General features: G+C 55.0%; 5 protein-coding genes and 1 long non-coding RNA gene across 48 annotated transcripts in view; 3 read left to right on the top strand and 3 right to left on the bottom strand.

Annotated features, from left to right (window-relative positions):
• STAG3 (STAG3 cohesin complex component) overlaps window positions 1-4,068 on the bottom strand; it is a 35,776-nt gene extending 31,708 nt beyond the window's left edge. For 28 of the 36 annotated variants that reach the window (XM_085016577.1, XM_085016579.1, XM_085016589.1 and 25 more), the window contains exons 1-4: window positions 3,925-4,068; window positions 3,091-3,273; window positions 1,292-1,394; window positions 782-898 (exon numbers count right to left, since the gene is read on the bottom strand). In XM_085016577.1, the coding sequence (XP_084872703.1) occupies window positions 782-898; window positions 1,292-1,394; window positions 3,091-3,263 (393 nt within the window). In that variant the 5' untranslated portion in view covers window positions 3,264-3,273; window positions 3,925-4,068. Of the gene's footprint in view, window positions 1-781; window positions 899-1,291; window positions 1,395-3,090; window positions 3,274-3,534 lie in introns of all 36 variants that reach the window. The other 8 variants (XM_085016578.1, XM_085016583.1, XM_085016584.1 and 5 more) reach the window with 1 other exon arrangement.
• A 591-nt stretch (window positions 4,069-4,659) lies between these two features.
• On the top strand, window positions 4,660-10,975 carry GPC2 (glypican 2). Of its 4 annotated transcripts, XM_085016613.1 has the most exons (11): window positions 4,660-4,983; window positions 5,620-5,778; window positions 6,103-6,425; window positions 6,830-6,901; window positions 7,200-7,280; window positions 8,032-8,194; window positions 8,435-8,565; window positions 8,755-8,901; window positions 8,993-9,132; window positions 9,230-9,405; window positions 10,120-10,975. In XM_085016613.1, the coding sequence occupies exons 1-11, from the start codon at window positions 4,818-4,820 to the stop codon at window positions 10,365-10,367; spliced, it is 1,806 nt and encodes a 601-aa protein (XP_084872739.1). In that variant the 5' UTR covers window positions 4,660-4,817; the 3' UTR covers window positions 10,368-10,975. The 4 variants fall into 4 exon arrangements, with proteins under 4 accessions (XP_084872739.1, XP_003124388.2, XP_084872738.1 ...); XM_003124340.5 differs by lacking the exon at window positions 6,830-6,901; XM_085016612.1 differs by lacking the exons at window positions 6,103-6,425; window positions 6,830-6,901.
• Window positions 8,472-12,627, bottom strand: LOC146404373 (uncharacterized). 2 transcript variants are annotated; one of them, XR_014840138.1, is made up of 3 exons: window positions 12,352-12,488; window positions 11,240-11,318; window positions 8,472-8,532 (listed from the first exon to the last, which is right to left on the bottom strand). It is a non-coding gene; the product is annotated as an uncharacterized LOC146404373 (long non-coding RNA). The 2 variants fall into 2 exon arrangements; XR_014840139.1 differs by lacking the exons at window positions 8,472-8,532; window positions 12,352-12,488 and adding exons at window positions 11,086-11,122; window positions 12,497-12,627.
• GAL3ST4 (galactose-3-O-sulfotransferase 4) lies at window positions 11,520-17,275 on the top strand. Of its 3 annotated transcripts, XM_013995412.3 has the most exons (5): window positions 11,520-11,621; window positions 12,559-12,632; window positions 12,770-13,076; window positions 13,260-13,563; window positions 15,821-17,275. In XM_013995412.3, the coding sequence occupies exons 3-5, from the start codon at window positions 12,952-12,954 to the stop codon at window positions 16,850-16,852; spliced, it is 1,461 nt and encodes a 486-aa protein (XP_013850866.2). In that variant the 5' UTR covers window positions 11,520-11,621; window positions 12,559-12,632; window positions 12,770-12,951; the 3' UTR covers window positions 16,853-17,275. The 3 variants fall into 3 exon arrangements, with proteins under 3 accessions (XP_013850866.2, XP_005661947.2, XP_084872746.1); XM_005661890.4 differs by lacking the exon at window positions 12,559-12,632; XM_085016620.1 differs by having other exon boundaries at window positions 12,559-13,076.
• Window positions 17,276-17,749: 474 nt separating this feature from the next.
• On the top strand, window positions 17,750-22,120 carry TRAPPC14 (trafficking protein particle complex subunit 14). The gene is made up of 11 exons (XM_003124338.5): window positions 17,750-18,369; window positions 18,582-18,677; window positions 18,771-18,900; window positions 19,068-19,154; window positions 19,310-19,430; window positions 19,534-19,681; window positions 19,809-19,891; window positions 19,986-20,149; window positions 20,689-20,843; window positions 21,037-21,230; window positions 21,343-22,120. Exons 1-11 carry the CDS (start codon window positions 17,959-17,961, stop codon window positions 21,494-21,496), a joined length of 1,743 nt encoding a protein of 580 aa, XP_003124386.1. The 5' UTR covers window positions 17,750-17,958; the 3' UTR covers window positions 21,497-22,120.
• Window positions 22,121-22,336: 216 nt separating this feature from the next.
• Window positions 22,337-24,954, bottom strand: LAMTOR4 (late endosomal/lysosomal adaptor, MAPK and MTOR activator 4). 2 transcript variants are annotated; one of them, XM_021086209.2, is made up of 5 exons: window positions 24,550-24,676; window positions 24,342-24,422; window positions 23,442-23,500; window positions 23,008-23,125; window positions 22,339-22,672 (listed from the first exon to the last, which is right to left on the bottom strand). In XM_021086209.2, the coding sequence occupies exons 3-5, from the start codon at window positions 23,466-23,468 to the stop codon at window positions 22,575-22,577; spliced, it is 243 nt and encodes an 80-aa protein (XP_020941868.1). In that variant the 5' UTR covers window positions 23,469-23,500; window positions 24,342-24,422; window positions 24,550-24,676; the 3' UTR covers window positions 22,339-22,574.
• Window positions 24,955-26,827: the final 1,873 nt, after the last annotated feature.

Genomic DNA, 26,827 nt, shown 5'->3' with positions numbered 1-26,827 from the left:
TTCATTTCTGAAGCTAGGGCTAGAGACCTGAGTGATGGCTAAAAAAATTTTAAAGTACATATAAGCCTTACACATTTTAATTTTTATTTTATTTTATTTTATTTTATTTTATTTTTGTCTTTTTGCTATTTCTTGGGCCGCTCCCGCGGCACATGGAGGTTCCCACGCTAGGGGTCTAATCGGAGCTGTAGTCTCCAGCCTATGCCAGAGCCACAGCAACACGGGATCCGAGCCGCGTCTGCAACCTACACCACAGCTCACAGCAACACTGGATCGTTAACCCACTGAGCAAGCGCAGGGACGGAACCCTCAACCTCATGGTTCCTAGTCGGATTCATTAACCACTGCGCCACGACGGAAACTCCCCTTACACATTTTTAGATAATAGAATTACAATACAATTATTGAAAAAGAAATGTGGGGAGGAAAAAAGAATTCAGTATAATTGTCAAAGTGAAGCAAAAAAGTGACAACGATAAACAAGCTGCCACCTGAATCTATGCTGCTTCTCTAGATTATCTAATGCCTCTCCTTGCCTCTTCCATTAATCGACAAAAGCAAAAATCTATCCTGTTCTGTGATACTTTTAGGAAAGGAATATTTCCTCTCATGTGAGAGTCCCCTTACATCACTCCAAGAATTCACTGTGGTCTCATCTGCCTTCCCTGATATACATTATGTTCACTAAAATGTCTACATTAAACCAAGTTTGTAGACACTTATCTTTCCACCCAACAAGGGGTGAGATGGTATCGAAAAACAGAGGTGAGGCACTTTTTACCTGCATGTCACTCTTGGCAGCTTTCACAGCATCAAAGAGATTACTGGTTGGTGGCTCTGAGTCTTTCTGGCCACGAGCATGTACCATTCGGGATCCCTTCTTTGGATGTTTTGCCACCTAGTAAATACAAAGAGATCACGAATATTTTTAAAATGTGAAAGTGGCATTAACACTTGGTCTCATCATTAGCACACAGGTAAGCTTACATTGCCAATTCCACAGCAGAGTTCTGAGTTACTGACTCTGCTTAGAAACAACTGATTTTTAAATTGTTAACTTTATCATTCCTAACCTCTTCTCCTTTTAAAATTCCCTTAGCCCCATTCCCATTCCTCTATATCCTAACACCCTCTCCTCTTATTTGCCCTTCAAAATCTGCCTCCTTCCTATGTGTGTCCCTTAACACTCTCTAAGTCTTGTCTTTTCATCAAACCTATCAAGCCTCTTCTAGGTTTTATGTTGCTGCTTCCCAGACCAGGTTTAAAAACAAAAGAAAACTGACTGACTCACTGGGGTTGTCTTGAGTGGTCGTTTTGCTGCTCTCTTCTTCGCATTTCGTCTCAAGCTGTCTTCAAAGTCACTGTCTTCACCAGATGACAAAGATTCACTATCCCTATGAGGAAGTGTAGTTCTGCTTAGATACAACGCCCCAGTCCCTATACATAAGAGTGTAAATGAATTATAATTTCTCTGTTTCTAACCATACACCCCCTCCATGAGAAAAATATACTCAGATTTTAAGAAAAGATGAGCTTACTGTTGCCATGTCACAGGGACAATGCCTTAAAGGAAAACCTTCACTTGAATAAAGCATTTGAGATAAACAATGAGGAACTAAAGTTGGTAAAGGACAACCCTTTTCTAATATCCTCTCTGAATAAGAATATCAAAATATAAGATATTCACGTTTAAAAAAAAAAAAGATATTCATGGAAGCAGGCAGGGAGACCACTGCTATGAAGAGAAAACTCAGCATGGCTCAGGAAGTCTTGCATCACTTACTACAAACAGGAGATTAATATGTGCCTGGGGTTAAATTTCACCCCTTGAAACAAATTCACCATGTCTTACTCATTAGAGTTAAGTTTTAACATAGATACAACCTGGTCCCAAAGAGCAGCAATGACAGAAACAGAAATGATTCAGAAAAGACCAATTAAAACTACCAGGGCTTATTTTTATAATTAAGTATAACTGTAAAAATTGTGAAACACTATGTTGTACAACTGAAACGTATATAATATCACACATTAACTATAACTCAATTTTAAAAATACCAGGGGGAGTTCCCCCTGTGGCTCAGTGGAAACGAACCCAACTAGTATCCATGAGGATTCAGGTTTGATCCTGGCCCCGCTCAGTGGGTTAAGGGATCTGGCCTTGCTGTGGCTGTGGTGTAGGCCAGCAGCTGTAGCTCTGACTCAATATGGGAACTTCCATATGCTGCAGGTACAGACCTAAAAAAAGGCGAGGGGGGGGGGGAAGAGTGTAAATCATACCTTGTATGGGATTATTTTTTCCTGGAAGAGACTGAGGGGGAAAAAAAATCCAACCCAAAGTACACTTACACAAAGTATGCTATCATAAATATCATATATGATAACAAATACGGACCTGTTTATAAAATTCCCAAATAAAGCAACTACAGACCACCAATAAAAACTATATACTAGTTGTCAGGGAACAAAGAACTCGATTCCCTTTTCCCCATCTCTTGGCCCCACCAGAAGCTGCCTGTGCTGAGCATACAAACGTGTTCGAGAAAGGGTTAGGTAAATTGAATGACGGCTTTACAACAGGATGGATTATTCTCGACGCCGCCAACATGCAGGGCAGCTGAAAAAACAGCCAGCAGAGCTGGGGGAAGAATCACCGTTCTTTTTTTTTTTGTCTTTTTGCTATTTCTTTGGGCCGCTCCCACCGCATATGGAGGTTCCCACGCTAGGGGTCTAATCGGAGCTGTAGCCACCGGCCTACACCAGAGCCACAGCAACGCGGGATTCGAGCCGCGTCTGCAACCTACACCACAGCTCACGGCAACGCCGGATCATTAACCCACTGAGCAAGGGCAGGGACCAAACCCGCAACCTCATGGTTCCTAGTCGGATTCGCTAACCACTGCGCCACGACGGGAACTCCGAAACTGTCAAGGAGTTTGGTTTTTTTTTTTTTTTCCCCCCCCCACTGTTCTGAACCAGCCCAGCATCTCCTATCTTTTTTACAGTCACACGCATGTTACTATCCCCGCCGCAAAATGACCAAAGGGAAAGCTGCGGACAATGCAATGGCTTCTCACTGACTCCACTCACCCCTTTGAAGCCTGGTTCGAGTCCCAGTCATCACAGGGCACGGAGACAGATGAACTAGAAGACGCAGACAAGCCCCTCGGCCCAGGCCCCACGGCTCTCTGCAGCGGGGAGGACTCGCTGCTGGGGGAGGAGGAGCTCTGGGGCCGGGAGGAGGATGACCGCAGGGTGGGCATGCTGGTCCAGCTGGGAGGAGAGGGAGGGAAGGCTTCCTGTCCACCCACCGCGTCCCCAGCCCTGGCCCCGACGACCCCTTTCTTTCCAAGAGAAGTGCTCCGGAACTGGGTGGGGGGCGGGGGACCCACCAAAAGCCAGAAGGCGAAAGAGCCCTGACCTGAGGCCTCAGGGAGGTAACCACCCCCCGCCCCCGACGCCGACCTTGGCCTCAGAGCTGCTCTCCAAGCTCGGAGCAAGGCGCGCACCAGGGCAGCTGTGGAACCAGCTCACCTGTTACAAACAATAGACGAAAACAGCAACAAAAACCAAAACCCTAAAAGCACCTAGACTTGAGTTCTACAACGTTAGAACCTGATGCCCAAGGACCAAGTGGGACGCGCTTAACGCTTTTGCGCCAGAAGCGCCCTGAGAACCTAGCGGAAACGCCTAAGGACTCAGGGAAAGCCTGCGTTCTCCACTTTTCCAGAAGGGGGGCCGGCGGGGGGACCTCTGCTCCACCCCAGGCCTCTTTTCTTGGGGTTCAGGAGCCGTCTAACCACTCAGGAGCGACCACCAGCCCTTTGGGTTCCTGGTCTCTGAGGTACAGAGGAGAGAGGGTCCCCTCTCAAAGTCAGAGTGCTAACGGAAAGGGTGAACGCTTGGGTCAAAGATAAGTCTCACTGTCTGAGCCCGGAACAGCGACTTCTGGCGGAGCAGCGTTGAGGAAAAGCCACTGCCTCGGGTCCCCCGGGTCTCTGTAGTCCCCTCCCGTCCTGGACAGGCGCCCACCGCTTCCCTTCCTGCGGTGGAAGAATCCAGAAAAACGCGGGAAGGCGCGAGCTGCGTTGTGCGCAGGCGCGAGCCCAACGGCTAGTCTCAGGGCCGACAATTGTCGCGAGGCTTGGGCGTGTGCAAGCTCGTGCTCAGCACGTTCCAGTCAGGCCGCTCCCACAGCCTCGTGTGACCACAAGTTGTCTAGCGTGCCTCCGTGTCACGTGGGTTGCGGCGCGTTGGCCGCCTGGTTTGGCTGAGGTTCCTCCCAGCCCTGTCCAGGCCCCGCCCGGGCCCCGGCCCCGCCCCCGCCCCTCCGCCTCCAATTTCCCTCTCCACTGGCCGGGGTTCACACTAGGCTAGTAGTAGCGCCTTTAATCTGGCTTCTCAACTGCCATAGGCTGGGTTCCACCAGGCCCCGCCTTCCGAACGGGATCGCCACGCCCCTGAGGAGGGCCACGCCCCTCCCCCACCAACCCCCTCAGTCCGGCCGAGTCCCACCCCCATGCTGAGCTTCCCCAGTACATTGGCTTAATTTCTCTCTTCACCCCGCCCCTGAGGCTGGCTGGTAACCATTATTGGCGGGCCCCCGCCTCGGTTCCCGCCCCCTGTCCGGCTCCCAGCTCCCATTGTCTCGGCAGATGCCTCCTGGTCCCTCTATTCTGCCAGTGTTCAGTTTTCGGAGGTCGCGCTCTTTCTCTGGCCGACAGGGCGGTCCCGCGGCAGAGAACCGGCTTCCCGAGTTCGAGGGGCTCTTCTTTCCTCCTTAGCACCCACTTTGCCGTCCCGAGGTGGCAGCAGTTATGTACGCTCTGCGATCTCTTCTGCTTCTGCTGTTGCCTCTGTGTCCCGGTCCTGGTCCTGGACCTGGTATCGAGGCAAAGGTCACCCGGAGTTGCATTGAGACCCGGCAGATCCTGGGGGCCCGGGGATATAGCTTAAGCCTACTCCCTCCCGCCCTGATCTCAGGTGAGGAGAAAGAGGAAGACTAGAGAATTGGGGCGAGGGAGGAGGGCGGGGGCCGGTCCTCCTCATCTCATGACTCTCTTGCCTTTAAGAGTAGCCGTTGTAATAACCTTTCATCTCATAGTAATAATGTCTCTTCTCCTGAACTTCTTTACCAGGATCACAGTTACACCCCTCACATAATAGCTCTCTACTCCACCCCCACCCCAGGAATCCCTTTCTAGTAATTAGCACCCCTGTTTCTTTCTTTACATCCTAATTTCCCCCTGGCATTTCTCTGAGCCCCTTCTGTGATAATTCTTTCGTACCCGAGTAACCCCACTCCTCCAAACCCCATTCTTCCCATTGAAGCCCTCCTGTAAGTCCTTAGAGGGCTGGGGTGTGCCATGTTAGGGAGGCTACCTGAGGACCCTCTAAATCACTAAATCGGCCCATCCCTGCTTGAACCCAAAGCTAATGGCAGTGGATCTGCGATGGTCGAGGTGACAATAAGGAAGGGGTAGGGCCAGGTGGGAATGAGGTGGCAGACAATAGAAAAGAAACAAGGCAGGTGGAAGAGAAAGACTGGCTGCCAGAGATAGGCAGAAGGAAGGAATTTCACATCACCTCCTGCCATTCTTTCATGTCTCCCCTGTCCAGGTGAGCACCTCCGGATCTGTCCCCAGGAGTACACCTGCTGTTCCAGTGAAATAGAGCAGAGGCTGACCTGGGAGACTGAGACCACCTTCCGAGGCCTGGTAGAGGAGAACGGCTCCTTCTTGGTTCACACACTGGCTGCCCGGCACAGAAAATTTGATGGTGAGGACCTGGCATCCCCAAACGCGGCATCACACCTCCTCTCTGTGCTCATGACTCCAGCAAGCATCCTGTCCCCATGCCCTACTCCATCCCTAAGGCCCTCTGGCCCTGGCTTAGTCCAGACATCCCCACTCTAGGTTCTCTCAGGGTCCTGTTGCCACCCCGCCCCATCCCCAGTCTGCCCAGGACTCTGAGAGTTGCTTAATTTCTAACTCACTTGCCTTTTTTTTCTCTCCTCATGCCCATCTCTTCCTGCCTCTGCTACTTCTCTTTCCCTTCCTTCTCTCACCCCACCTCTCATCCCTTTCTCTGCACTTGCCACAGATGTTTTTCGGGAGATGCTCTCATCAGCTGAGCACTCCCTGTCCCTGCTCTTCCACCGCTCCTTCGGCCGCCTGTATGCCCAGCACACCCTCTTATTCAGTGGCCTGTTCTCTCGGCTACGGGACTACTATGAGAGGTCCGGTGCGGGGTTAGATGATGCCTTGGTGGATTTCTGGGCTCAGCTCCTGGAGAAAATGTTCCCCCTGCTACACCCACAGTACACCTTCTCCCCCGACTACCTGTTCTGCCTCACACGCCTGGCCTCCTCTGCTGATGACTCTCTGAAGCCTTTCGGGGACTCACCCCGCCGCCTCCGCCTGCAGGTGAGGGGCCCCAAGGCCTGAGCTTCAGCTACCTCTGACATAGTGACCTCTGAACTGTGCACTCACCTCTAACCCAGTCACCCCCTATCCCTGCATGGCAAGGTGACCCCCACCTTGAGCCGCTGTCACCTCAGCCTAACTCAGTGCTCCTTGGTCTGCTTTAATTGAATGCCCCTCTCAACCCCCCTGCCATTCTGTGTCCTAGTTTCACACAAGTCACTGATCCACTTACCTGCTCTTGCCCCCCCCCCTTTCTGCCACCTCCTCCCTAATCCCTAAGATCTTGACTTCCTCTGGTTCAACTGAGAACTAGACACAATATTTGAGAAGGACTTCACTTATAGTATCTCATTTAATTGAAATCATAACTTGACAAGGTAGATATTAGCATTCCTATTTTATAGACGAGAAAACTGAACCTCCCAGAGGTTAAGGCTTCACAGCCAATAAGTGGCAGAGCTGTATTTCATAGCCAGGTCTCCCAGCATCAAGTTCAGAATTTGTTCCGATACAAGTCTCTCTGACTCCAAGCCCTGCAAAACATAATCCCTCCACCTCTTCCCAAGCCCAGTTTCTCTTGATCCTTCTAGACTAGGATTCCTTTGAGCCTCTCAAACCTGCCTCCCTCTGCCACTTGACATTCCTAAGAATCCCAAGATAACCCAACAAACCTCACCCCCAACTGCTCATCCCCTTGGTGCAGTCTCTTGGCCCCAGTGTTGACGGACCCTCGACAATGCTGTGCTTTTTCTCACCTTCTTTCCTCTTCCCCAGATAACTCGGGCCCTGGTAGCTGCCCGGGCCTTTGTCCAGGGCCTGGAGACTGGAAGAGATGTGGTCAGCGAAACGCTTAAGGTTAGAGGCGGCAGGGCCCAGGGAGGGAGAGGAAGAAGTAGGAGAGGCCCCATGTGAAAGAGTCAGGTGCCAACTGGCAGGATAGGGAGGGCCTGGGCCTTCCCATATCAGCCTCAAGGCCCTGGCATCCCCGAGTAAAACAGGAAGGCTAGCGTCTCCCTTGTGCTATGACCCTTGACCTCCTCCCACCTCTGACCCTCTGATGACTCTTACCCCTGCCATACGCTGGGGGCCTGCTCCGAGCATCTCTGAGATTGGAGTACTGGCCCTCCTGGTTTTCCCCAGGACCCCTCAGTGGCTCCCTCTTCCCTGCTGCTGGAGGCCAGATTCCTGGCCTGGCCTTCAAGGCCCTTTCTCAACTGCCCATTCTTCTCTAACCTCCCAGCCTTACCTCCTGCATCGTCAGTCTCCTTTCTCCACAACCAGGATGGGCTCACTCTTTTCCTTGAACCTTTTCTCAGACCCCCACCCTCACCCCCACCACCCTTCTAGTTCCATCTTTCCCAAGAAGCAGTGTCTGCACCCTGGCCCTTAGGAAGCTCCCTCCTCAGATCTGTGGCAGTCTTGGGATCACTCCTGATGCCGCATGGGGTCATCAATTCTAGATGTTCATGCCCAGCTCTAGATGTTCACGTGCAGAGCTTGGGAAAAGTGGGGTGGGAGGTTTGGTTTCTCTCCGTGCCCGGCACCAGGCTTGGCTGAAGGTAGCCACGGTGTCTGTGGATGACACAGCCCTGCTCTCTGCTCCCAGATGCCGATGTCCGAAGGCTGCAGGCGGGCTGTGATGCGTCTGACAGGTTGCCCCCTTTGCCGGGGGGTCCCCTCGCTGCCACCCTGCCGGGGCTTCTGCCTCAACGTGGCCCATGGCTGTATCGGCAGCCAGGGATTGGATCCTGACTGGGGGCCCTACCTGGGTGAGGGGATTCAGGAAAGCCTGGGAGGGGGCTGTCTGCGTGGGGGTGGACAGTGGGGACTGGGGAGGGAGTTTTAAGCAGCATTGAGGGGAGAGGACGGGGCTCTTCTCCTGTGAGTTGCCCCCATCTAAGACTTGCTGCTTCCCTCCGGGCCAGATCTGTGGGAACTTCCCAGTTCAGTGAGAATCTCAGAAATGAATGTCCCTTCATTTCACCTTTTCTCTCTTCCTCTCTTTCAAGATGGTCTCCTGCTCCTGGCTGAGAAGATCCAGGGCCCCTTTTCCTTTGAGTTAGCAGCCCAGTCCATCGGGGCGAAGATCTCAGAAGGTTTGATGCATCTGCAGGAAAACAGTGTGGGGGTGTCAGCCCAGGTACAGGGGCCAGGAGAAGGGAGGGGGTTGGAGGGAGGACAGGAGAGAGAAGAGTCGGGGGAAAGTGGGGTGTCAGGGAGACACCGTAGGGTCTCCGGATAAACTGGGGTGTTGCGGGCGACTGGAGTGTGGGTTTGTCCACAGGATGACTGTTTGTGGGGGGTCGGGGATCTCTTCCCGATGCCGCAGGTGTTCCAGGAGTGTGGGAGCCCCCAACCCACGCCGGCCCGCGCCCGCCGAGCCCCGGCCCCCCGGGAAGAGGTGAGCCGGCTCTGGTCGGCGGCGGCGGCGGAGGAGCGGCCGGCAACCGCTGCGGGCTCCAGCCTGCCCCAGCTGGTGAGTAGGGGGCGGGCGTGGCGGGGGCGGGGGCGCGGGCGCGGCGGGGGGCGCGCGCTCCAGCTCCGCCCGGCTCTCTCTTTGCGCCCAGGTGTGGGAGCTCCGCGAGCGGCTGAGCCGAGTGAGAGGCTTCTGGGCCGGGCTGCCCCTGGCGGTGTGCGGGGACCCCCGCATGGCGGCGGACCTCTCGCAGGAGGCGGCGCCCTGCTGGACCGGAGCTGGGCAGGGCCGGTGAGAGCGGGGCGGCAGTGGCAGCGGCGGCGGCGGGCGGGCGGGCGACCCCGGGGGCGGGGCGGGGCGGGAGGCTTTGGGGCTGCTCTGCTCGCAGGTACTTGTCACCCGTGGTTGGGGGCTCCCAGGCTCAGCACCTCGACAACCCAGAGCTGGATGCGGAAGCCTCGAGCCCCGACCTTCAGACGCGGAGGCGGCGGCTGAAGCTGCGGGCGGCCACGAGCAGGATGAAGGCGGCCGCCCAAGGACGCGACTTGGAGCAGGAGGACTGGGGTGAGACCCCGGGGGCGGAGCGAGGGCCTCGCTCCTCCCAGCTGTCCGTGATTGGACCCCGGCCAAACCGTAACCCCGCCCCCTGCCTTCTGTAGCTCCTCCCCTGGCATCTCAGTTACCGTTCATTCATTCCCTCACTCAATTTACACGCACGTACGCAACGCTTATCTCAAAGGAAGGGGCGTAGAAAACCAATGCGCGGGAAGACACCAAACATTCTTACAGAACTGGACGGAAGCTCCTGAGAGTGGGCAGTGGGCTGTGAGAGACTGGGGAGGGCGGCGATCCGGGGCGGTGGGGAAGTGGGGTAGGGGTAGAGTTTGCCAGAGAAAAACAAGGCATTTACATTTTTTTCTTTTCTCCCACTGTCTCTGTCTCTCCTCCCCACCCCTTCCCGTCTGCTCGCTGCTGCCTCTGTGTCTGTTTTCTCTGTCTTTTTCTGTTTATCCTCTCTCCCCATCTGTCTCTCTTTTCTGTCTCTGTCTCATCGTCTCTTCCTGTCTCTTGTTTTCTTTGCCTATTCCCATGTCTGATCTCTCACTCCTTGCCTTCCTGCCACTCACTTTCTCCCTCCTCCCAACCTGCCTGCTCCCCTCCTTCACTGTTTTTATCACGAGTTCTTTTCCTCCCTGCCTGCATTTCTTTCTCTCTCCCCATCTCTTGCTACCTCTCTTTCCCATCCCTGTCTTCTTCTGATCTTCCTCCACCCTGCAGAGGACGCTAGCGGATCCGGAGAGGGACAGCACTATGCAGATGACTGGATGGCTGGGGCAGCAGCTGCGGCCCCCCCAGGCCGGCCTCTTCGCCCTCCTCGAAGGGATAGTGCTGGGGGTAAAGGAGGCAATGTCCTTATCCGCCACAACCAGGACAGGAACAGGACTGGAGGGACATCTATTGGTTTTCATGCCCAACCTCTCCTCATTCTCTTCCTCTCAGCCCTCGCCCTGCTTGGACCTCGATAACAGGGGAGGGGTGCCCTGGCATCAGAAGGGTTCATGGCCCTTCCCCTCCTCCCCCCGCCCCCCAGAGGGTCTGGGGAGGAGTCGAAGGGGGCTGCAGAGAGGCTAGAAGAAGGACTTTTTGGGTGAATGGCTGGGGCCCCAAATCCAGAAGATTTCCATTGGTGCGTTGGGGGAGGGTGTTCACAATGTTTATTTTTTCATTTAGTATCTGGGGAGGAGGGGCTGCGGGTATTTATGTAGGAAGGAGGTGTGGTCTCTCCAGCCCAGCCTCTGTGGTTGGGCTGGTGGTCAGCTGCAACCAGGAGAGAGGGAGGGGTGGGTCTGAAGGAAGTTGGAAGTAGGAATGGGTGGGGGCACCCAGTCTCAGAAACAGACAAAGCTGGGTGCTGATGGGGTGCAGGGCAGGGGACCAGGGTGGGTGTGAATAGGATGTCAGGCTCTATGGACCTGGGTTCTATTGAGTTTTTTCAGTATCAATTTTTTAAACTAAATGCCAAAAAAAAAAAAAAAGTTCATCTCATGGCCTCTGCCATCCACCACATCCTTCACAAGCTTACTCATTTCATGCTTCAGTGTTTATTCCATAAATAAACTGCTAATTTATTGAACACTGTGTGTGACTTTCTGTACCTTCAGCCCCCAAGCCTCTGTGACTGACAGCTCATTTTCTGCCTGCTTCTTGCCTCTCTTGGAACCTCTTCCCCAGGGATTGAGTATGGGCAAGCTGTCCACCCTCCGGATCTGAGCACCTTCATCTGCAAAGTGGGGAGAATTGTGGGCACTGGCAAAATTCTTTTGGAGCCAATGCGTCATTAATATGACCACACCACTGCCCCCGGCAGCCCCTGTTCTCCGTATCGGCCTCAGGTTACCTTGTTCACATCCTGCTTTCAATTCTTGTCTGATAACTTTCTCCTTCTTTCTTTCGGTCGCCTGAATGAGTCTTTTGTCCTGCAGAAGGCAGAGGGAAAGGTACAATGGATTCCTGAGTGTGAAGGGAGGGTGGAAATGGTGTCTTGCAAGGGCAGGCTGAGTGTCCTGACAGCGAGGGAAAGATGCAGGGAGGGAGAGACCCAGGGACGCGATCAAAGCTGAATCAGCTACAGAGACTGGCGGGACAAAGGGAGGGAGGGGGAGGAGCTTGGGCGCCGAGAAAGTTTATGGGGAGAGTTGAGCCGAGCGAGGAATCGGGCGGTGGCTGGGGCAGGCGGGAGGACGAGACCCTGATTTCCCTGCTGCTCCTCAGGTGGCCTGGTGAGTGGGCAAGTGAAGCCGAGGCCGAGGCCAGTGGAGGGAGGATCTCTAGAATTTATGGGAAAGAATCCTGGTGGGAGCCAGCCCAGGGCTGGAGACAGACTGAGCAGTCACCAACGCTGGAGGGGACAGCGGGCTGGAATGGGGGTAATGGGAGGAGACAGAGATGGATGGAAGGATAAGAAGAAATCTGGATACAGAGGGGAGTCCAGTGCGGGGCTGGATCCTGGGGGCTGGGCTGGGGGATGATGCCAGAGGGGGCGGGTCTCTGGGTAGCAAGTGTGGGTTCTCCGCCTGGGGTCACTCTGGGCTCGTCCTGGAAGAGGGTTCTCGGGGCTTGTTGGAGGGGCTGTGGCCCGTGGCTGTGCATTGTAATTTGAAGGGTCAAGTCTGGGCTCCTGGTTGATTGAGAAGCTGGGGCCTGGGAAGGAATTCCAAAGCTCAGCGTTTGCGTTTTTCTCTAGTTATCTTTGTGGCGCAGAGGTCCCCCCCGCCCCCCCCCCCGGCCTCCTCCAGCCCCACCCGCTCAATCCCCTCTGGGTGCACTGATGGGGGTGGGAAATGGGAACGGGAGTGGGTCCGGGATCTGGGCTTCATAAGCAACCCTACACCACCAGCCCCCACCCCTCTCACAGACTGGGGTCTGCCGAGCGCTGAGAGAGAGAGGATGCCTGAGCTTGGCCGAGATGGTCGACTCTTACTCTTTACAAAGTCGCTCCAGCAGTCTCACCTCCCCGGGTTCCTAAGCCGGTGTCTTGTCGGGCCCTCATTCCCTCCTCATGGCTCCCGCTCTCAGCCTCAGAATGGGGCTCTTCATCCCAGCTTATCACAGACGGGGGCTGAGGAGGCGGCCGGGGGACTGGTAATGGCCCTACCTCACTGGTATGAGCCGACTGGGCTGAACTTTCCCCTTTTCTTCTAAATCCCCGATGCTCAGGACAAACTGTCGGTGGGCGCTGGAGGCTGACGGCACCTAGAGGAGCAGTTGCGGGGCACCTAGAAGACCCGAGGGTAGAGAGGCACCTCCCCGACACATACTGCCCCGCTGCCCCTCCCACCCGAAATGAAGTTTCAGCTGCAGTAGCAGCAGGAGAGCTAGCTCTACCCTCTCCTTAGACTCCCCTTCTTCCCCCTCATTTCCCTTCTAGACGCTGACAGAGGCAAAAATCTGCTAACTCAGGGGGCAGACTCAACCGGGGCTGCGAGCAGATCTGGGGAATGACCCCCCGATCTCGAACCGGCGCCTTCTGCGTCCGCACGGCTGTCTCAAGCTGTCTCTGCTTCTGTGCCTGTCCCTGTCCCTCAATAGCATCACCCTTCCCGGTGCCACATGGGCCATCTGTCTCCTACCAGAACCATGCGCCTCTGGGGGCCTCGGAGCCTGGGGGTGGCTCTGGGAGTCTTCATGACCATCGGATTTGCCCTCCAGTTCTGGGGGGGTCCCTTCCAGAGGAGGTGAGTTCTCATCTTGTCTTAATGCCCCTGCAGATGCCCCCCCCCCACGTGCTCCTCCCCATCCACCTAGGGCTGCGACCCTTGGGGACTCAGAGGATGCTCCACGTCCTCTGTCCTTACTGCACAGACACCCATGCACCTGTTGCCGAGGGACAGGACACTTCCCCTCCTGTCTCTTCCCAGGCTCCCCGGGCTGCAGCTCCGACAGTCCTGGGCTCCATCCCCGAGACTAGCTCTTCCATCCTGCTCACCACGACAGCGACTCGTGTTCCTCAAGACTCATAAATCCGGGAGCAGCTCTGTGCTGAGCCTGCTGCATCGCTACGGGGACCGGCACGGGCTGCGCTTCGCCCTCCCTGCCCGCTACCAGTTTGGCTATCCAAGACTTTTCGAGGCCTCTCGGGTCAAAGGCTATCGCCCTCAGGGTGGAGGCACCCAGCCCCCCTTCCACATCCTCTGTCATCACATGAGGTTCAACCTGAAAGAGGTGAGGGGTGGAGACGGGGTGGGTGGGACTGGGGAGAAATGGGCTCCGGGCTGCATGGCCAGGACCACCAGGGGAGGAGGCCCAGGCCTGGGGGCTCCCCAAGCAACCTCCTCCCCAAGAGTTGGGTGTGGGTGCCACAAAGGTGAGAGTCCTGTTCCCCTCTCTTCTGGTGTCTCTTGCTTAGTTTTCTGGCAGCTGAAGTTTTGCCCTCTCCCACCTAGAGTTTACTCCAGTATCTTTCCTGGACCAATCTATCATCAGTGCCCCACCAACCCTGATCCCACCCCCCTGAAACTCTGCCTCCAGGTGCCCCCTTCCTGGCGCCTTCCACTGAGACTAACAGGGCCCCTGCTCAGTCGCTGCCTTCCGACCAGTCTTCATCTCACTCCCCTCACCATGTCTGCCAGATTTTGAGGTCAACTATATGGCAAGCCCTAGCCCAGTCCCAGTGGAGAGCCTCAGTTCTAACAGGGGAGATGAGTGCACCCACTCTCATGTCCTCCACACACATGGGAGCCTGAGAGCTCCTGGAGGAAGAAAATCCATGTGCAGATGAAAACACAGGCAAGGAGAGGACTTTCATGGAAAACGTCATGTGTGCTGGGTAGTCATCGCAACACCACCTTGCCTGGAGGGCTTATAAGTCTCCACGACACACATGAGGAGAGCAAATCTCAGAGAGGCTGTGACTGGCCTCTGTGAACAGAAAGTGGCAGAGCTGGGATTTGAACCCAGGCCCAGCTGCTCCAAGGTCAAAGCACCTTCTGCGATATGTGTGCATGTGTGTGTGTGTGTGTGTGTGTGTGTGTGTTTGTATCTGGAACTGTGGAGAGGATATTCATCAAAACAAGTGGGGCTTTCTGGAGTGGTGAGTTTTACAGGAAAGAGGGAACATGACTTTGTAGGAAGGAAAGTATTAGGCAGTCTTAGAGCAGAATATCTCAAAGATGTGGTGGTGAGACGGGTGTGTGTGTGTGTGTGTGTGTGTGTGTGTAGGTGGTAGAGCTCCAGCGGTGGCTGCAAAGACAGTCCTGTTGAAGCTGGAGAAAGCAGCTGAGCCCATGAATATGATTGAACTGGCAGCGAGGGGCACTGTTGGGGGTGAGGCGAGGCTAGCGATCACCGATGCAGGATTCTCTGGAGTTTACGATCATGTCCTTCATTGGTACCACCATTCACTGAACATCTCCCATGTTCCCTGCTCTTCCACATTCTTCAAGGTAAGTGTTAACCCAGACTTACGGATGGAGGAATGAAGGCTCTGAGAAGTTCAATGACCTGCTCAAAGGTACACCATTGGTAAATGGCTGAATTGGGAGTTTATTCCAGGTCCAGCTGATGCCACAGCCTGTTCTCTGCACCGCTCCCCTATGCCTTCAAAGAGACACACAGTTTGTGGATTCTGCCCTGCGGCCATGCCCACATCTGCAGAGCAGATTGGAGGACTTGTCAGGAAGTCAGGTTCAATGACAGCTGTGACCTTCCGAGGCAGAAACTCTTTAGGGAGCCCCAGAGCTGGGTTCTGATGTGGACCTGCCTGCAGGAACATGTTAGGGCGTGGCTCAGCCCAATTCCCTCCTTCCCTCTTGCCCAGAAGTGAGATCACATGTCCCAGGCCTCAGAGCGGCACCCAACCAAGTGGCCATGGCTCCCCAACATCCATTCCAGGGGTGTCTCTTGCTCTCCAAGATGTGAAGGAACCCCCCAAGTGACCCATCTTTCGGCCATCCTGGGCTTGGCCTGCCCCCGAGACAGCATTATGGTTGTCCCCTCTCCTCCCTATTTGCTGCCCGTGATCCCCCTGAGGAGGTCTGAGGCCGATTCCTTTCTTGGAGCTGTGACCAAGAGTCCCAGGGTAGGCACTTAATAGGTTTTCATTGACGAACTGAACACAGAGTTTAATTCCCAGAGGTTTTACTGACCAAGGCAGACAGAAAGGCCCAAGGAAATTAATGTTCTCCAGGAGCTTCCCACGTTCCAGGCTCCTTCACATCCTTACCTCATGTAATCTCTGCAATCGCATACCTCTGCAAGGAAGGTAGGATGGCTCCCCTTTTGCAGATGAGCAAACTGAGTCTCAGAGATGTCAAGTGCCTTACCCAAGATCTGTGCAGCTAGTGAAGGAAGCTGAGAGGTTCCCAGCAGAGCTGTCAGAAGGAGGCTGGAAGAGGCTGGGGGTTCAGCAGGCACTGGGTTTGCTCTTAGTTTGTTCCTGGCCTAGTTCTCTCTCCCTAAGTCTGTTTTCTCTCCTCTGCAGGTACTTCAGGTCATGCCTTCTGACAGCTTCTTCTTTTCCATTGTTCGAGACCCAGCAGCTCTGACCCGCTCTGCCTTCTCCTACTATAAATCCACCTCATCGGCTTTCCGCAAAGCACCCTCCTTGGCTGCCTTCCTGGCCAATCCTCGAGCCTTCTACCGGCCAGGGGCCCGTGGAGACCACTATGCGCGCAACTTGCTATGGTTTGACTTTGGCCTCCCCTTCCCTCCAGAGATGAGGACCAAAAGAGGGAATCCTCGCCCCCCCAGAGACCCCAAGGCCCCACAGCTGCGTGTCTTGCCTTCTGGTGCTGGCCCTCCAGCCCACACCCTGGATCCTAACGCTCTCTTCCATCCTGTTCCCACCCTTGCTGACGGTCACAGTAGGACATCCAGCCCTGCTTCTTCAGATTTGGGATCTTCATCCTTCATCCAGTGGAGTCTGGCCTGGCTGGACTCTGTCTTTGACTTGGTCTTGGTGGCTGAGTACTTCGATGAGTCACTGGTCCTGTTGGCAGATGCCCTGTGCTGGGGGCTAGATGACGTGGTGGGCTTCATGCACAACGCCCAGGCTGGAGGCAGGCAGAGTGGAAGTGCTGTCAGTGACGATGGGCTGACTGCTGAGGACAGGCAGCTGACTGCACGGGCCCGGGCCTGGAACAATCTAGACTGGGCTCTCTATGTCCACTTCAACCACAGTCTGTGGGAACGGATAAAGCAATACGGCCAGAGCCGGCTGGACAGTGCTGTGGCGGAGCTCCGGGCTCGCCGAGAGGCCCTGGCTAAACATTGTCTTGTGGGGGGTGAGGCTTTAGACCCCAAATACATCACAGACCGGCGGTTCCGCCCTTTCCAGTTTGGGTCAGGAAAGGTTCTGGGCTACGTGCTTCGGAGTGGACTGAGCCTCCAGGACCAGGAAGAGTGTGAGCGCCTGGCTACCCCTGAGCTACAGTACAAGGACAAGCTGGATGCCAAGCAGTTTCCCCCAACAGTCTCTCTGCCCCTTAAAAATTCAAGGCTATCCTCTCCCTAGGCATCAGACCACTACATCTTAAGCTGAAGAGCCGCCAAGCCACAGGGCACATGTGATGAGTGTGGGGCAGTCAAATGCCCTGTTTCCCTCAGAAAGCATATCTGCTCCCTAGAGGACCAGTGGAACTTTGCATGGACTGGTCTCCATGACCTACTGCCTGTGCAGAGGAATCCCAGTCCTACCAGTAACCTCCTCCCTCCCCCTTTCGGCCCCTTCCTCTTTCCAGCACGACCCCCACACACTGCAGTTCCAAGTAGCACTCTCAGAGGTGCCCTGGAGGAGCAAACCTTGGAGTATGTCAGAGAAAGCTTGGAACCCAAAGGACTGGAATAATGAGTCCATTTCTATATGAAATATTTGTTACTGGGCTATGCTCATTTCACCATGAAATGTTTGTTGAATGAATAAATAATTTGGAACTTCGACCTGCTCTATGTAGGGTGGAAAGGGAAGGGGATGGAGCATCTTCCTAAGAGAAACGGGATAGGAGGGGGTTCTTTTAACATTTTGGGGGGGGGGTTAGGGCCGCAGGTACAACATGTGGAAGTTCCCCGGCTAGGGGTCGAATTGGAGCTGCAGCTGCCGGCCTACACCACAGCCACAGCAATGCCAGATCCCAATACACCGCAGCTGGCAAAGCCACATCCTTAACCCACTGAGCGGGCCCAGGGATGAAAACCGCATCCTCATGGATATAGTCGGGTTTGTTTCTCCTGAGCCACAAAGGGAACTCCTAGCAGTTCTTCTTTAAGAAGTCTGTTTGCAGTATCTCCTAAACCCTTCCTCCCGCAGCCTAACCCCAGCCGCACCCCGCCCCTCTCCTTCACGGTCCGGTCACCCACAAATTCCGGGGCCTCGGAGGCCACGCCCCTTCCCTTCCGCTTCCGGTTTCTCGCCAGTCATTCGGCCCTGCACCCCGGTTCCGGCCCCCGCGGGGTGTCGGTTCCGGGTTCGTTGTCCCGGTTCCCGGTCCCGGTCGGTTTCTCGGGCCGGCCCGGCCGCGCGCAGCACCCGTCGGGGGTCGGGGCTCCCCGGGCCCACCCCGTCGGCCCCCTCGGCCTCCTCCGGCCCCACCTCGCCCCTGGCCCGCGCTGTCCTCGCAGCCCATGGAGTCCCAGTGCGACTACTCGATGTACTTCCCCGCCGTGCCGCTGCCGCCCCGCGCCGAGCTGGCTGGCGACCCGGGCCGGTACCGGGCGCTGCCCCGGCGCAACCACCTCTACCTGGGGGAGACTGTCCGCTTCCTGCTGGTGCTGCGCTGCCGGGGCGGCGCGGGGTCCGGCGCTGGGGGCGGCCCGGGCTTGGGCTCGCGAGGGGCCTGGGCAGAACTGGCGACCGCCCTGGCCGCCCTGGCCTCAGTCAGCGCCGGAGGCGGGGCTCCTGGGGGCGGCGGCTCCGGAGATCAGGATCCCGAACCCCCGGGGGGCGGGGATCCCGGCGGTGGGGGGGTGTTTCGAGGCTGCAGCCCCCTCCTCACCCATGGCCCGGGCCCTGCTACCTCAGGGGGAGCGACCACGGTGAGGAGCTCGGGGTGACACGGCAGAGGGTGGAGGGGCGGTGTGCTGGGCTCCAAAGACCCGGAGGGGAGAGGGAAGCCCGTAGCGGGAAGAGAATGACGGATGAGGAGAGGGGAGGGCAAGAACCACGTACCGGGCAGATCTTAAAGGGGACGCTGGCGCCGCGGGCTGCCTCTGACTCTCCTGACCTCTTCACCTCTTTCACCACCCAGCTGCCTGTGGAGGAACCAATTGTGTCCACAGATGAGGTCATCTTCCCACTCACCGTTTCACTGGACAGACTGCCCCCAGGGACACCTAAGGCCAAGGTAATACTGGCAAGGGGTAGAGCTGTTTCCTTATTTCAGACAACTGGCCTGTGTCTCTCCTCTCGACTGTGGTCCTGTGTCCCCTGTGCTCAGATTGTAGTGACCGTGTGGAAGCGGGAGGTTGAGGCACCAGAGGTCAGAGATCAAGGCTACCTGCGCCTGCTGCAGACCCGATCTCCTGGGGAGACCTTCCGGGGCGAGCAGAGCGCTTTCAAGGCCCAAGGTGGGGAGGAGAGTGCAGAGAGGAAATGTGGGAGCCTGGAATTTGGGGGACAGTGGAGGGGAGCTACTGCCAAGTGCCCAATCCCGGGAGAAGAGGAAGATTAGAACTGTGGGATGGAGGTGAGGTGTGCCCAGTCCGCCATCCCTTGCCTCCGCCCTCTCCTGCAGTGAGCACCCTGCTGACTCTGCTGCCCCCTCCGGTTCTGAAATGCCGCCAGTTCACTGTGGCTGGAAAACACTTGACTGTGCTCAAGGGTAAGCAGATTGGTGGCTCAGGTCTTGGGTAGCAGCCAGGGCACCGACTGGGTAACGGTCACTCTGGCCGGTGGAGGGGGGTGTCCATTTTAAGGAGGAAAAGGTGGGGTCCAATGGGTCCAGGCCCTCTGAGCCGAGCTGGTTGCCTTCTACAGTGCTGAACAGCTCCTCCCAGGAGGAAATTTCCATCTGGGATATCCGCATTCTCCCAAACTTCAATGCCAGTTATCTACCTGTCATGCCCGATGGCTCTGTGCTGCTGGTGGACAATGTCTGGTGAGGTCCTGGAAGGGGCAGGGCCACGAGGTGGTGGGGATGGGGCAGGGCGGAGAGCCCTGGCGTGGACAGATCGAGCTCTGACCCCTTTCTTCTGAACTAGTCACCAATCTGGGGAAGTCTCCATGGGCTCCTTCTGCCGGCTCCCTGGTACCTCTGGCTGCTTCCCCTGCCCGCTTAGTGCCCTGGAGGAACACAACTTCCTGTTTCAGCTGAGAGGGGGTGAGCAGCCCCCTCCAGGGGCCAAAGAGGTGAGTATAAGGGACTGATGGGTTCAAGGAGGAAGGCTGAGAAAACGCCGTAGGAGGGAAAGGCCAAGAGGCTAAGAAGAGAGGAGACTTGTGAGACATGTGACATCTCCCTGTGTCCCTCTGGCAGGGCCTGGAAGTACCCCTGATTGCTGTGGTTCAGTGGTCCACCCCGAAACTGCCCTTTACCCAGAGCATCTATACCCACTACCGGTGAGTTAATGGGACATCCCCCACTCGGCACCATCCTGTTCATCTTTGTTTGGAAACACACACATCCCGCTTCCCTCTCTCTCACTGCTTCTAGCTTGCCCAGCATCCGCCTGGACCGCCCGTGCTTTGTGATGACTGCTTCTTGTGAGTCCCCTGTTCGGACTTACGAGCGTTTCACTGTCACCTACACACTGCTCAATAATCTCCAAGACTTCCTTGCTGTGAGGCTCGTGTGGACCCCAGAGCATGCTCAGGCTGGTAAGTGGCTGCCAGGCTAGGACCTGGTCCCAAGGAGAGGAGGGGAAAGGAAGAAGTCATGAAGGTACGGGGACTTGTACTTAGGCTGCTTTGGCTCTTGTTCTTGGGTGGTGTCCACAGTGTCACAGTGGTGAGTTTAGAGAGGCCACAGGGCAGAGTGATTTTTAAGGCCATTGACATTGGGGCTGGAATCCCTGGTATGTTTGACTTTTACTTCTCCCATTTACTAGCTGTGTGACGTTTGGTAGGTTACTTAACCTCTCTGAGCCTCAGAGTCTCATCTCATTTTAAAGATTCTCATCTTTAAATGGAGACAATAATACCTCATGGGGCTGTGACGGCAACTTAATGAGTTAATGTACGTGAAGTGATTAGAATGGATCTCAATACAAAGCATTAGCTATTGTTGTTTCTAAAATTCAGCGACCAATAGCATATACTCAGTTCACCTCACAGAGTGGCTCTGAGGATCAAATGAGACTATGCGAACTGAGCAACAGCATACAGACGTGTCCCCGGCCCCTGTCTCTGCTCGCCAGGAAAGCAGCTGTGTGAAGAGGAGCGCCGGGCCATGCAGGCAGCCCTGGACTCCGTTGTCTGCCACACGCCCCTCAACAACCTCGGCTTTTCCCGGAAGGGCAGCGCACTCACCTTCAGTGTGGCCTTCCAGGCTCTGAGGACGGGGCTCTTTGAGGTGGGCTGGGTGAGGCAGAGGGTCGGGTGGGAGGCACCTGGGTCACCAGCTTCTGTAGCTGAAGTACAATGAGTGGTGCCACAAAGCCGAGCAGAGGGAAGGGGGCATTTAGATCTGACTTGGGCCTGGCAAGCCAGAAAAACGACCTGAAGGGAGGACCAGCCAGATGGCTGATCTGCGTCTCCCACCCCAGCTGAGCCAGCACATGAAACTGAAGCTGCAGTTCACGGCCAGCGTGTCCCACCCTCCGCCCGAAGCCCGGCCCCTGTCTCGCAAGAGCAGCCCCAGCAGCCCCGCTGTCCGGGATCTGGTCGAGAGGCACCAGGCGAGCCTGGGCCGATCTCAGTCCTTCTCCCACCAGCAGCCCTCCCGCAGCCACCTCATGAGGTACAGAACCGCAGGAGGGGTGCCAGAGGGCTTGGTAGAGGCCAGGATTGGCGAGGGCACGGGAAGGGGTCCTGGGGTCCGACCGGAGCCTGCAGCCTCTGCCTTCCCCCAGGTCCGGCAGCGTGATGGAGCGCAGGGCCATCACGCCCCCCGTGGCCTCCCCTGTTGGCCGCCCCCTCTACCTGCCCCCGGACAAGGCTGTGCTCTCTCTGGACAAGATCGCCAAGCGCGAGTGCAAGGTCCTGGTGGTGGAGCCCGTCAAGTAGCTGCCTCCCTCCTGCACTTCTGGAAATGGACAGCCCCCAAGGGGGTGCACCCTCCAGGCTGGGCCTCCTGGGGATGCCTCCCAGCTCCTTAGAGGCCCTCAGGGCTGCCTGCCTGTGTCTGCTGATGAGGGACCAGGGAAGAAGCTGTGAAATGGGCGGGGATGGCTGCAGGGGGGCGCCAACAGTATTTCCCCGACTTCCTGGGGGGGCTGGCCCCTCCCCTCGGCCAGGGCAAGGGCTCCGGGAGCTCCCCTGCCCCTCGCCTTGTACCCTGGTTCTAAGTTTACAAAGTGTTTTCCTCATTCCTCTTAAGTTGTCTTCCCGCCTCTGACATTCCCTCCCTCCTTCCCACCCGCAGGGCTGAGATCAGAGGGTGGTGATGGAAAAGGGACCTGACAATGACATGACCCTCCTGTCTCGGGTCAGGGGAGCCAGCTACGTGGCCTCCCCTTGCCCTCATGTTTACGTTTGCAGCCTGAAGCACTTTAAGTTGTGTGGGGGTTTTTGGTGTTTCAGTTTTTCTTTTTCTTGGGGGGGGGCTCTCTCTGTTGTTCCTATAAATTATTCTCCAACTACTGCTTCCAACTGAAATAAGTCTATTAAACGCCTGTTCAGGAGGGAGAAGAATGACTGTTGTGTGTGTGTTGGTGGCAGGAGCAGAGACCCAGGGGCTTCAGCATGTACACCAAACAGCTCCCTTCCCACCAATTTTTCCCTTCTGATTCTCAGTGTTAGATGCCTAGAGGTGGCCTTACCCCAGCCCTCTGGGCTGAGGCCCTTAGAAGGTGGAAGACACATGGCGTGTGACCCTCCGCCCCCAATATGCACAACACGTCCCTGGGCCCTGGAACATCAGACTCATGTTTATTAGGAGGGAGGGTGGGAAGAGGGAGGGCCCCTTGCCCTCACTCTCCTTAACAAAGTCCCCAAACCCCTGCCCTGCCAGGTAGGGGATGGAGAAGTGGGTGTGCAGATGGCTTAGCTCTAGCAGGCAAGGGAGAGGCGGGGGGGGCTTGTGTCCTCCTCATCACAGAGGCTCCTGGCCCCATCCGCCTCTGCCCCTCGCCCTCCGGCGGGCTCAGACGTCAATGGGTTCCCGGCCTCGGTTCTGCCTCTTCACCACAAACACCCTCTGTCCCGACACGGTCACGAGCAATGTGTGTTCTCCAAAGACCACTGGAGGGGAGACAGACCTTCCCCCACCCCAGGAGAGGGAAGGGAGCAGAGAGTTAGGGGGGGTGTGCCAAGGCCTCCATGGCGGGTGGAGGGAGTTACAAACTGGCTAGAATGCAAAGCCAAAGAATTTCATAGTTCAAGGCTGAGATTTGAAGATGGGAGGTCTCTGTGAAACCCTCTGCCTTCTCTTACTTTCTCATAATTCTGATGCTGGGGTGAATATCAAGGGGAGGAGAGGAATCCCAGCAGGAGATGGTGGCAGGGTGGTGGGACAGGTGTGTTTCCCTGGGAAGCCTCGGGGAGCACCCACCCACAACACAGGGGCAGGGGCTCACCCGACAGGCGCTTGAAGGGGATGCTCATGCCGTGGTGCAGCCGGAAACCGCAGGCAGTGCTGACCAGCTCAGAGATGGCACTGGCTGCCTGCTCGTCATTTTCTAGATCCCCAGATGACTGCATGCAGATGGAGAGAGGGTGACAGGAATGAGGGAAACAATTAGAAGAAAATTCTAGGAGGCGACTTTGGCGCTAGCATTGTTAACCTCTGCTCTCCGCTTTCCAAAACCCCAAGGTCACCCCCAGTTTGGGAAAAATCAACCTAAAACTTGCCTATGACATTGGTGCCCCTGTTGCTATCATCCTGTAATACCAGGCTTCTCTTGGGAACCAGTGACTTCCACCCATTTCTTTGCTGACCCTGCTCTCCTAATTCCTTGAAACTTGATAAAAGTTATTTGATAAAACCACATTCTCAAACATCAGTGCCCACCTGCCATGGACTTGGTCCAGGCTCCATCTTTTCCTCAGTCTTCCCACTTGTTGCTCTGTCTGCAGAATTCGATACGTAAACATCCCCTTTGTCCCTGAACCCCTTCCTACTACTGAGCCCTTGGGTAATGATGTCACAGTGGCTGGACTTCCTCTTTTCTGGGGACCATCTCAACCTCTTCTGCCTACCTCCTCAATATGGGCCTCCCATTAGGCCAAATTCAGTGCCCTTTGCTCTCTTGGACATTCTGTACCTCAGTTTCCTCATCTGTAAATTGGGGACAACAGTACCCATCTTAGGGGTTCACTGTGAGGGGTACAAGAGGATATTGGTAAGGTGCTTAGAACAGCTCCTAGCAATACATATTTAACTGCTATTATTCTATATCAAAGTCAGTGTTTAAAGCTGAGCCATCAAAATCCTCCTTACCTTTCCCCCTCCTCAGCTTCCTTTCTTAAGTTCCTGATAAGGCATCATCATTCTAGGCTTGAGTTCAAAGTCTTACAGGATGAAAAACTATCTCCTCTATTACTTATTTCTAGTCATTACCAAGGCATTTTGAACCTTCCTTTGAAATCTCTTCCCTCCTTGCCACCAGCTTAGTTTCATACCTAGATTTTGCCTTGCCTCTATAGCTAAACTGAATAACTCTGGTAACGTCCATTATCAACCAATCTGTAAATAGTCCGACACTGGTGAAGTTGGTTAACCTCTTTTACCTCAGCATAGTTACAAGACTAAGACTGCAGAGATTGATTTAATTCCTGAGAGCTTACTACTATGCCAGGCACGATACCAGGTAAAGATCAAGAACAGACAAATCAGGCTGGGTAAGGTTAGAGGGCATCCCTGGGCCACGTGTGCTTGGAGTGCCACCCCCCCCCCCTTTCCAGAACGCACCGCCAACACCGCGCCTTCACTCAGCACCAGGTAGCCAAGCTGGTCTGGGATTCGCTCCAGCCCCTGGGTCAGTGCAGAAGTCTAGCGGGTAAAGATGCAGTCAGTGTGAATAGCAGCCTAAGAGGATGGTCCTTGGCAAACCCAAGTCTCTCTCTTGACAATGCCCCTCCTTCCCAAGCCTCTCTCCCCAGCCAGGGCCCTTCCAGACCTTCTTCCTTCTACACGGTTGTCAACATTGATCTTCCTGAGCCTCCATCAGTCCTCACCCAATGCCCCTGGCTTCCACCGGCCCTAAACACCCCACCTTTGCTATCCCACTGGCCCTTCCTCTCAGGCCCCTCTCCAATTTCACTTATGGCCCGCCCCTCCCCCTCAGGCTACTCCAAAGACCCCTCTCAGCCTTCTGCGTCGCCACCCCTCCCCTCTCCATTCCCTCAGTCCCGGGGGGCGGATAGCAGGTGAGGACCGAGTGCAGGCTCAGGACGGGGCAACCAAAGAGATTAGGGACAGGGCCACGGAACCCCCCGCGAATAGTCCCGCGCATGCGTTCTCACTCACCATCGCAGCCTTAGGTGCTGGGGGGCGCTCCCTGCCAGAAGCAGCTTCCGGCTCCAGATCCAGGTCACGTGCTACCACTCGGCGGCCCTCCTCCTTCCTTGCACCGCCCGACTTTAGTCCCGCCCTTAGAATGCGGATTGGAGAGTGGCTACGTCATCAGGACTAATCTGCCAGTGCGGAGCGCCATTTCCCGGAGACGCGCGCGGATTGGCTGTAGTCTCTCTTTAACACTCATCTCCCCGCCCCTCAACCCCAGACGGCTGAGCGAACGGGGCGGGTAGCTGGAGGTACGGCTTGCAGGCCGGCCGAAGGAAGGAGGCTAGACTGACGGTGTGCGCCTGCGTACACAGGAGGGTCCGCTGGGTTCCACCTCACCTGGGCTAGACTGCAGGTGGAACCCGGAGAGAATAGAGCTAAAGGACATGAAGCGCAAGTTTAGAGCTATTCAAAAGCTAATCTTGTAGTTGCAGTTGCTGCGCTCCGGAAACGAATCCGACTAGTATCCGTGAGGATGCGGGTTCGTTCCCTGGCCTCGCTCAGTGGGTCTGTGACCCGGGGTTGCTGTGAGCTGTGGTGTAGGTCGCAGACGCGGCTTGGATCCTGTGGCTGTGGCTGTGGTGTAGGCCAGCAGCTGTAGCTCCAATTCAGCCGGTAGACTGGGAGCTTCCATGTGCCATGGGTGCGGCCCTAAAAAGCAAAACAAAATACAAAACAAACAAAAAAGCTACCCTTGTGACTACTCCAGGCAACTCTCTAGGACAGGAATTGTTTTCCAAAGTGGTTTTTCGTCCCAGGATTCTGTAAGAAATGGTGTGATAATGCATTGAGTTTCTTGCTGGCCAAGACAGCTGCAGTGCTGAATATTCTGAGCCGGGAATAATTAGAAAATGACCTTGGAATCATTTTTCATATATGTCACACAGACATTTTTGACTTTAATTTAGTTTTTAGACCTGCGGCAATATTAATGTGAGGCAATGTTGGTAAGATGATGATCAATAGTAATAAACAATAAATACTTGATGTGGTGGAGAAATTGGAGCCCTCACACATTGCTAGTAGGCATGTAAAATGGTGCAGTTGCTGTAGGGAACAAATAGTCCCACTAAAAGTTAAATATAGAGTTACTATATTTATAAATCAAAGTTAATTATAGACAAGTTAAATGTGACCCAAAAAGATTCCACTGGAGAGGGATAAGTAAGAATTGAAACCATGTTCCCACAAAAACTGGTACACAGATGTTGACAGCAGCATTCCTGACAGTAGACCCAAACAGAAACAACCCAAATATCCATAAACTGAAGACTAGATAAATGAAATGCGGCACATCCCTACAATGGAATATCATCCAGCTGTAAAGAGGAATGGAGTACTGATCTATTTTACGACATGGGTAAACCTTGAAAACATTATGCTAAGTGAAAGAAATAAGACACACAATTCACAGATTGCCTGGTTATATTTATGTGAGATGTCTACACTGGATGAAGCCATAGAGACAGAAAGCTGATTAGGGGTTGCTAGACCCTGAGCCGAGGGAGAAATGGGGAGTGACTGCTGATGGTGTGGGGTTTCATTTGGGGTGATGAAAATGTTCCGGAATCATAGGGTGATGATGGTTGTACAACCTTGTGAAGGTAATGAAAACCACTGAATTATGCAGTTTAAAAGGGTGAATTCTATCTCAATAAAGCTAACTGCTGTTGTTTGAGAAGAAAACTAAAGAAGAGGGATTCCTTTTTTAAAGGGAGGTATGATTATAAAATTTAAATTGGAGGAGGATGTAGAGAGAGAAAGTTCTGTGGAGATGTTTCATTTGCAAGGCCTTCCCTGGCCTGTGACTTTGATGATAGTCTGTGGTATCATTTTTTCTGCACATTCTTGTTCAGAGCATTTTCATCCATACGCTGGCCTAACCCACTCAT

This window comes from Sus scrofa, chromosome 3 (assembly GCF_054392235.1).
Source record: "Sus scrofa isolate SSC_HxYL_T2T_F1_AM1 chromosome 3, Sscrofa_HxYL_maternal_Yorkshire_Landrace_v2.0, whole genome shotgun sequence".
NCBI lineage: Eukaryota > Metazoa > Chordata > Mammalia > Artiodactyla > Suidae > Sus > Sus scrofa.
This window is presented reverse-complemented; position numbering and strand designations above follow the sequence as displayed.

Coding starts and splice junctions, on each gene's coding strand:
- GPC2 (XM_085016613.1), top strand. CDS start 4,818: ATGTACGCTCTGCGATCTCTTCTGCTTCTGCTGTTGCCTCTGTGTCCC. Junction 4,984..5,619: donor CCCTCCCGCCCTGATCTCAG/GTGAGGAGAAAG, acceptor TCCCCTGTCCAG/GTGAGCACCTCCGGATCTGT. Junction 8,902..8,992: donor GCTCCAGCCTGCCCCAGCTG/GTGAGTAGGGGG, acceptor CTTTGCGCCCAG/GTGTGGGAGCTCCGCGAGCG.
- GAL3ST4 (XM_005661890.4), top strand. CDS start 12,952: ATGGGCCATCTGTCTCCTACCAGAACCATGCGCCTCTGGGGGCCTCGG. Junction 13,077..13,259: donor GGGGGTCCCTTCCAGAGGAG/GTGAGTTCTCAT, acceptor GTCTCTTCCCAG/GCTCCCCGGGCTGCAGCTCC. Junction 13,564..15,820: donor TGAGGTTCAACCTGAAAGAG/GTGAGGGGTGGA, acceptor TCTCCTCTGCAG/GTACTTCAGGTCATGCCTTC.
- TRAPPC14 (XM_003124338.5), top strand. CDS start 17,959: ATGGAGTCCCAGTGCGACTACTCGATGTACTTCCCCGCCGTGCCGCTG. Junction 18,370..18,581: donor CCTCAGGGGGAGCGACCACG/GTGAGGAGCTCG, acceptor TTCACCACCCAG/CTGCCTGTGGAGGAACCAAT. Junction 19,892..19,985: donor AGCATCTATACCCACTACCG/GTGAGTTAATGG, acceptor CACTGCTTCTAG/CTTGCCCAGCATCCGCCTGG.
- LAMTOR4 (XM_021086209.2), bottom strand. CDS start 23,468: ATGGAGCCTGGACCAAGTCCATGGCAG. Junction 23,126..23,441: donor CTGGACCAAGTCCATGGCAG/GTGGGCACTGAT, acceptor ATCTGCATGCAG/TCATCTGGGGATCTAGAAAA. Junction 22,673..23,007: donor CCCCTTCAAGCGCCTGTCGG/GTGAGCCCCTGC, acceptor TCTCCCCTCCAG/TGGTCTTTGGAGAACACACA.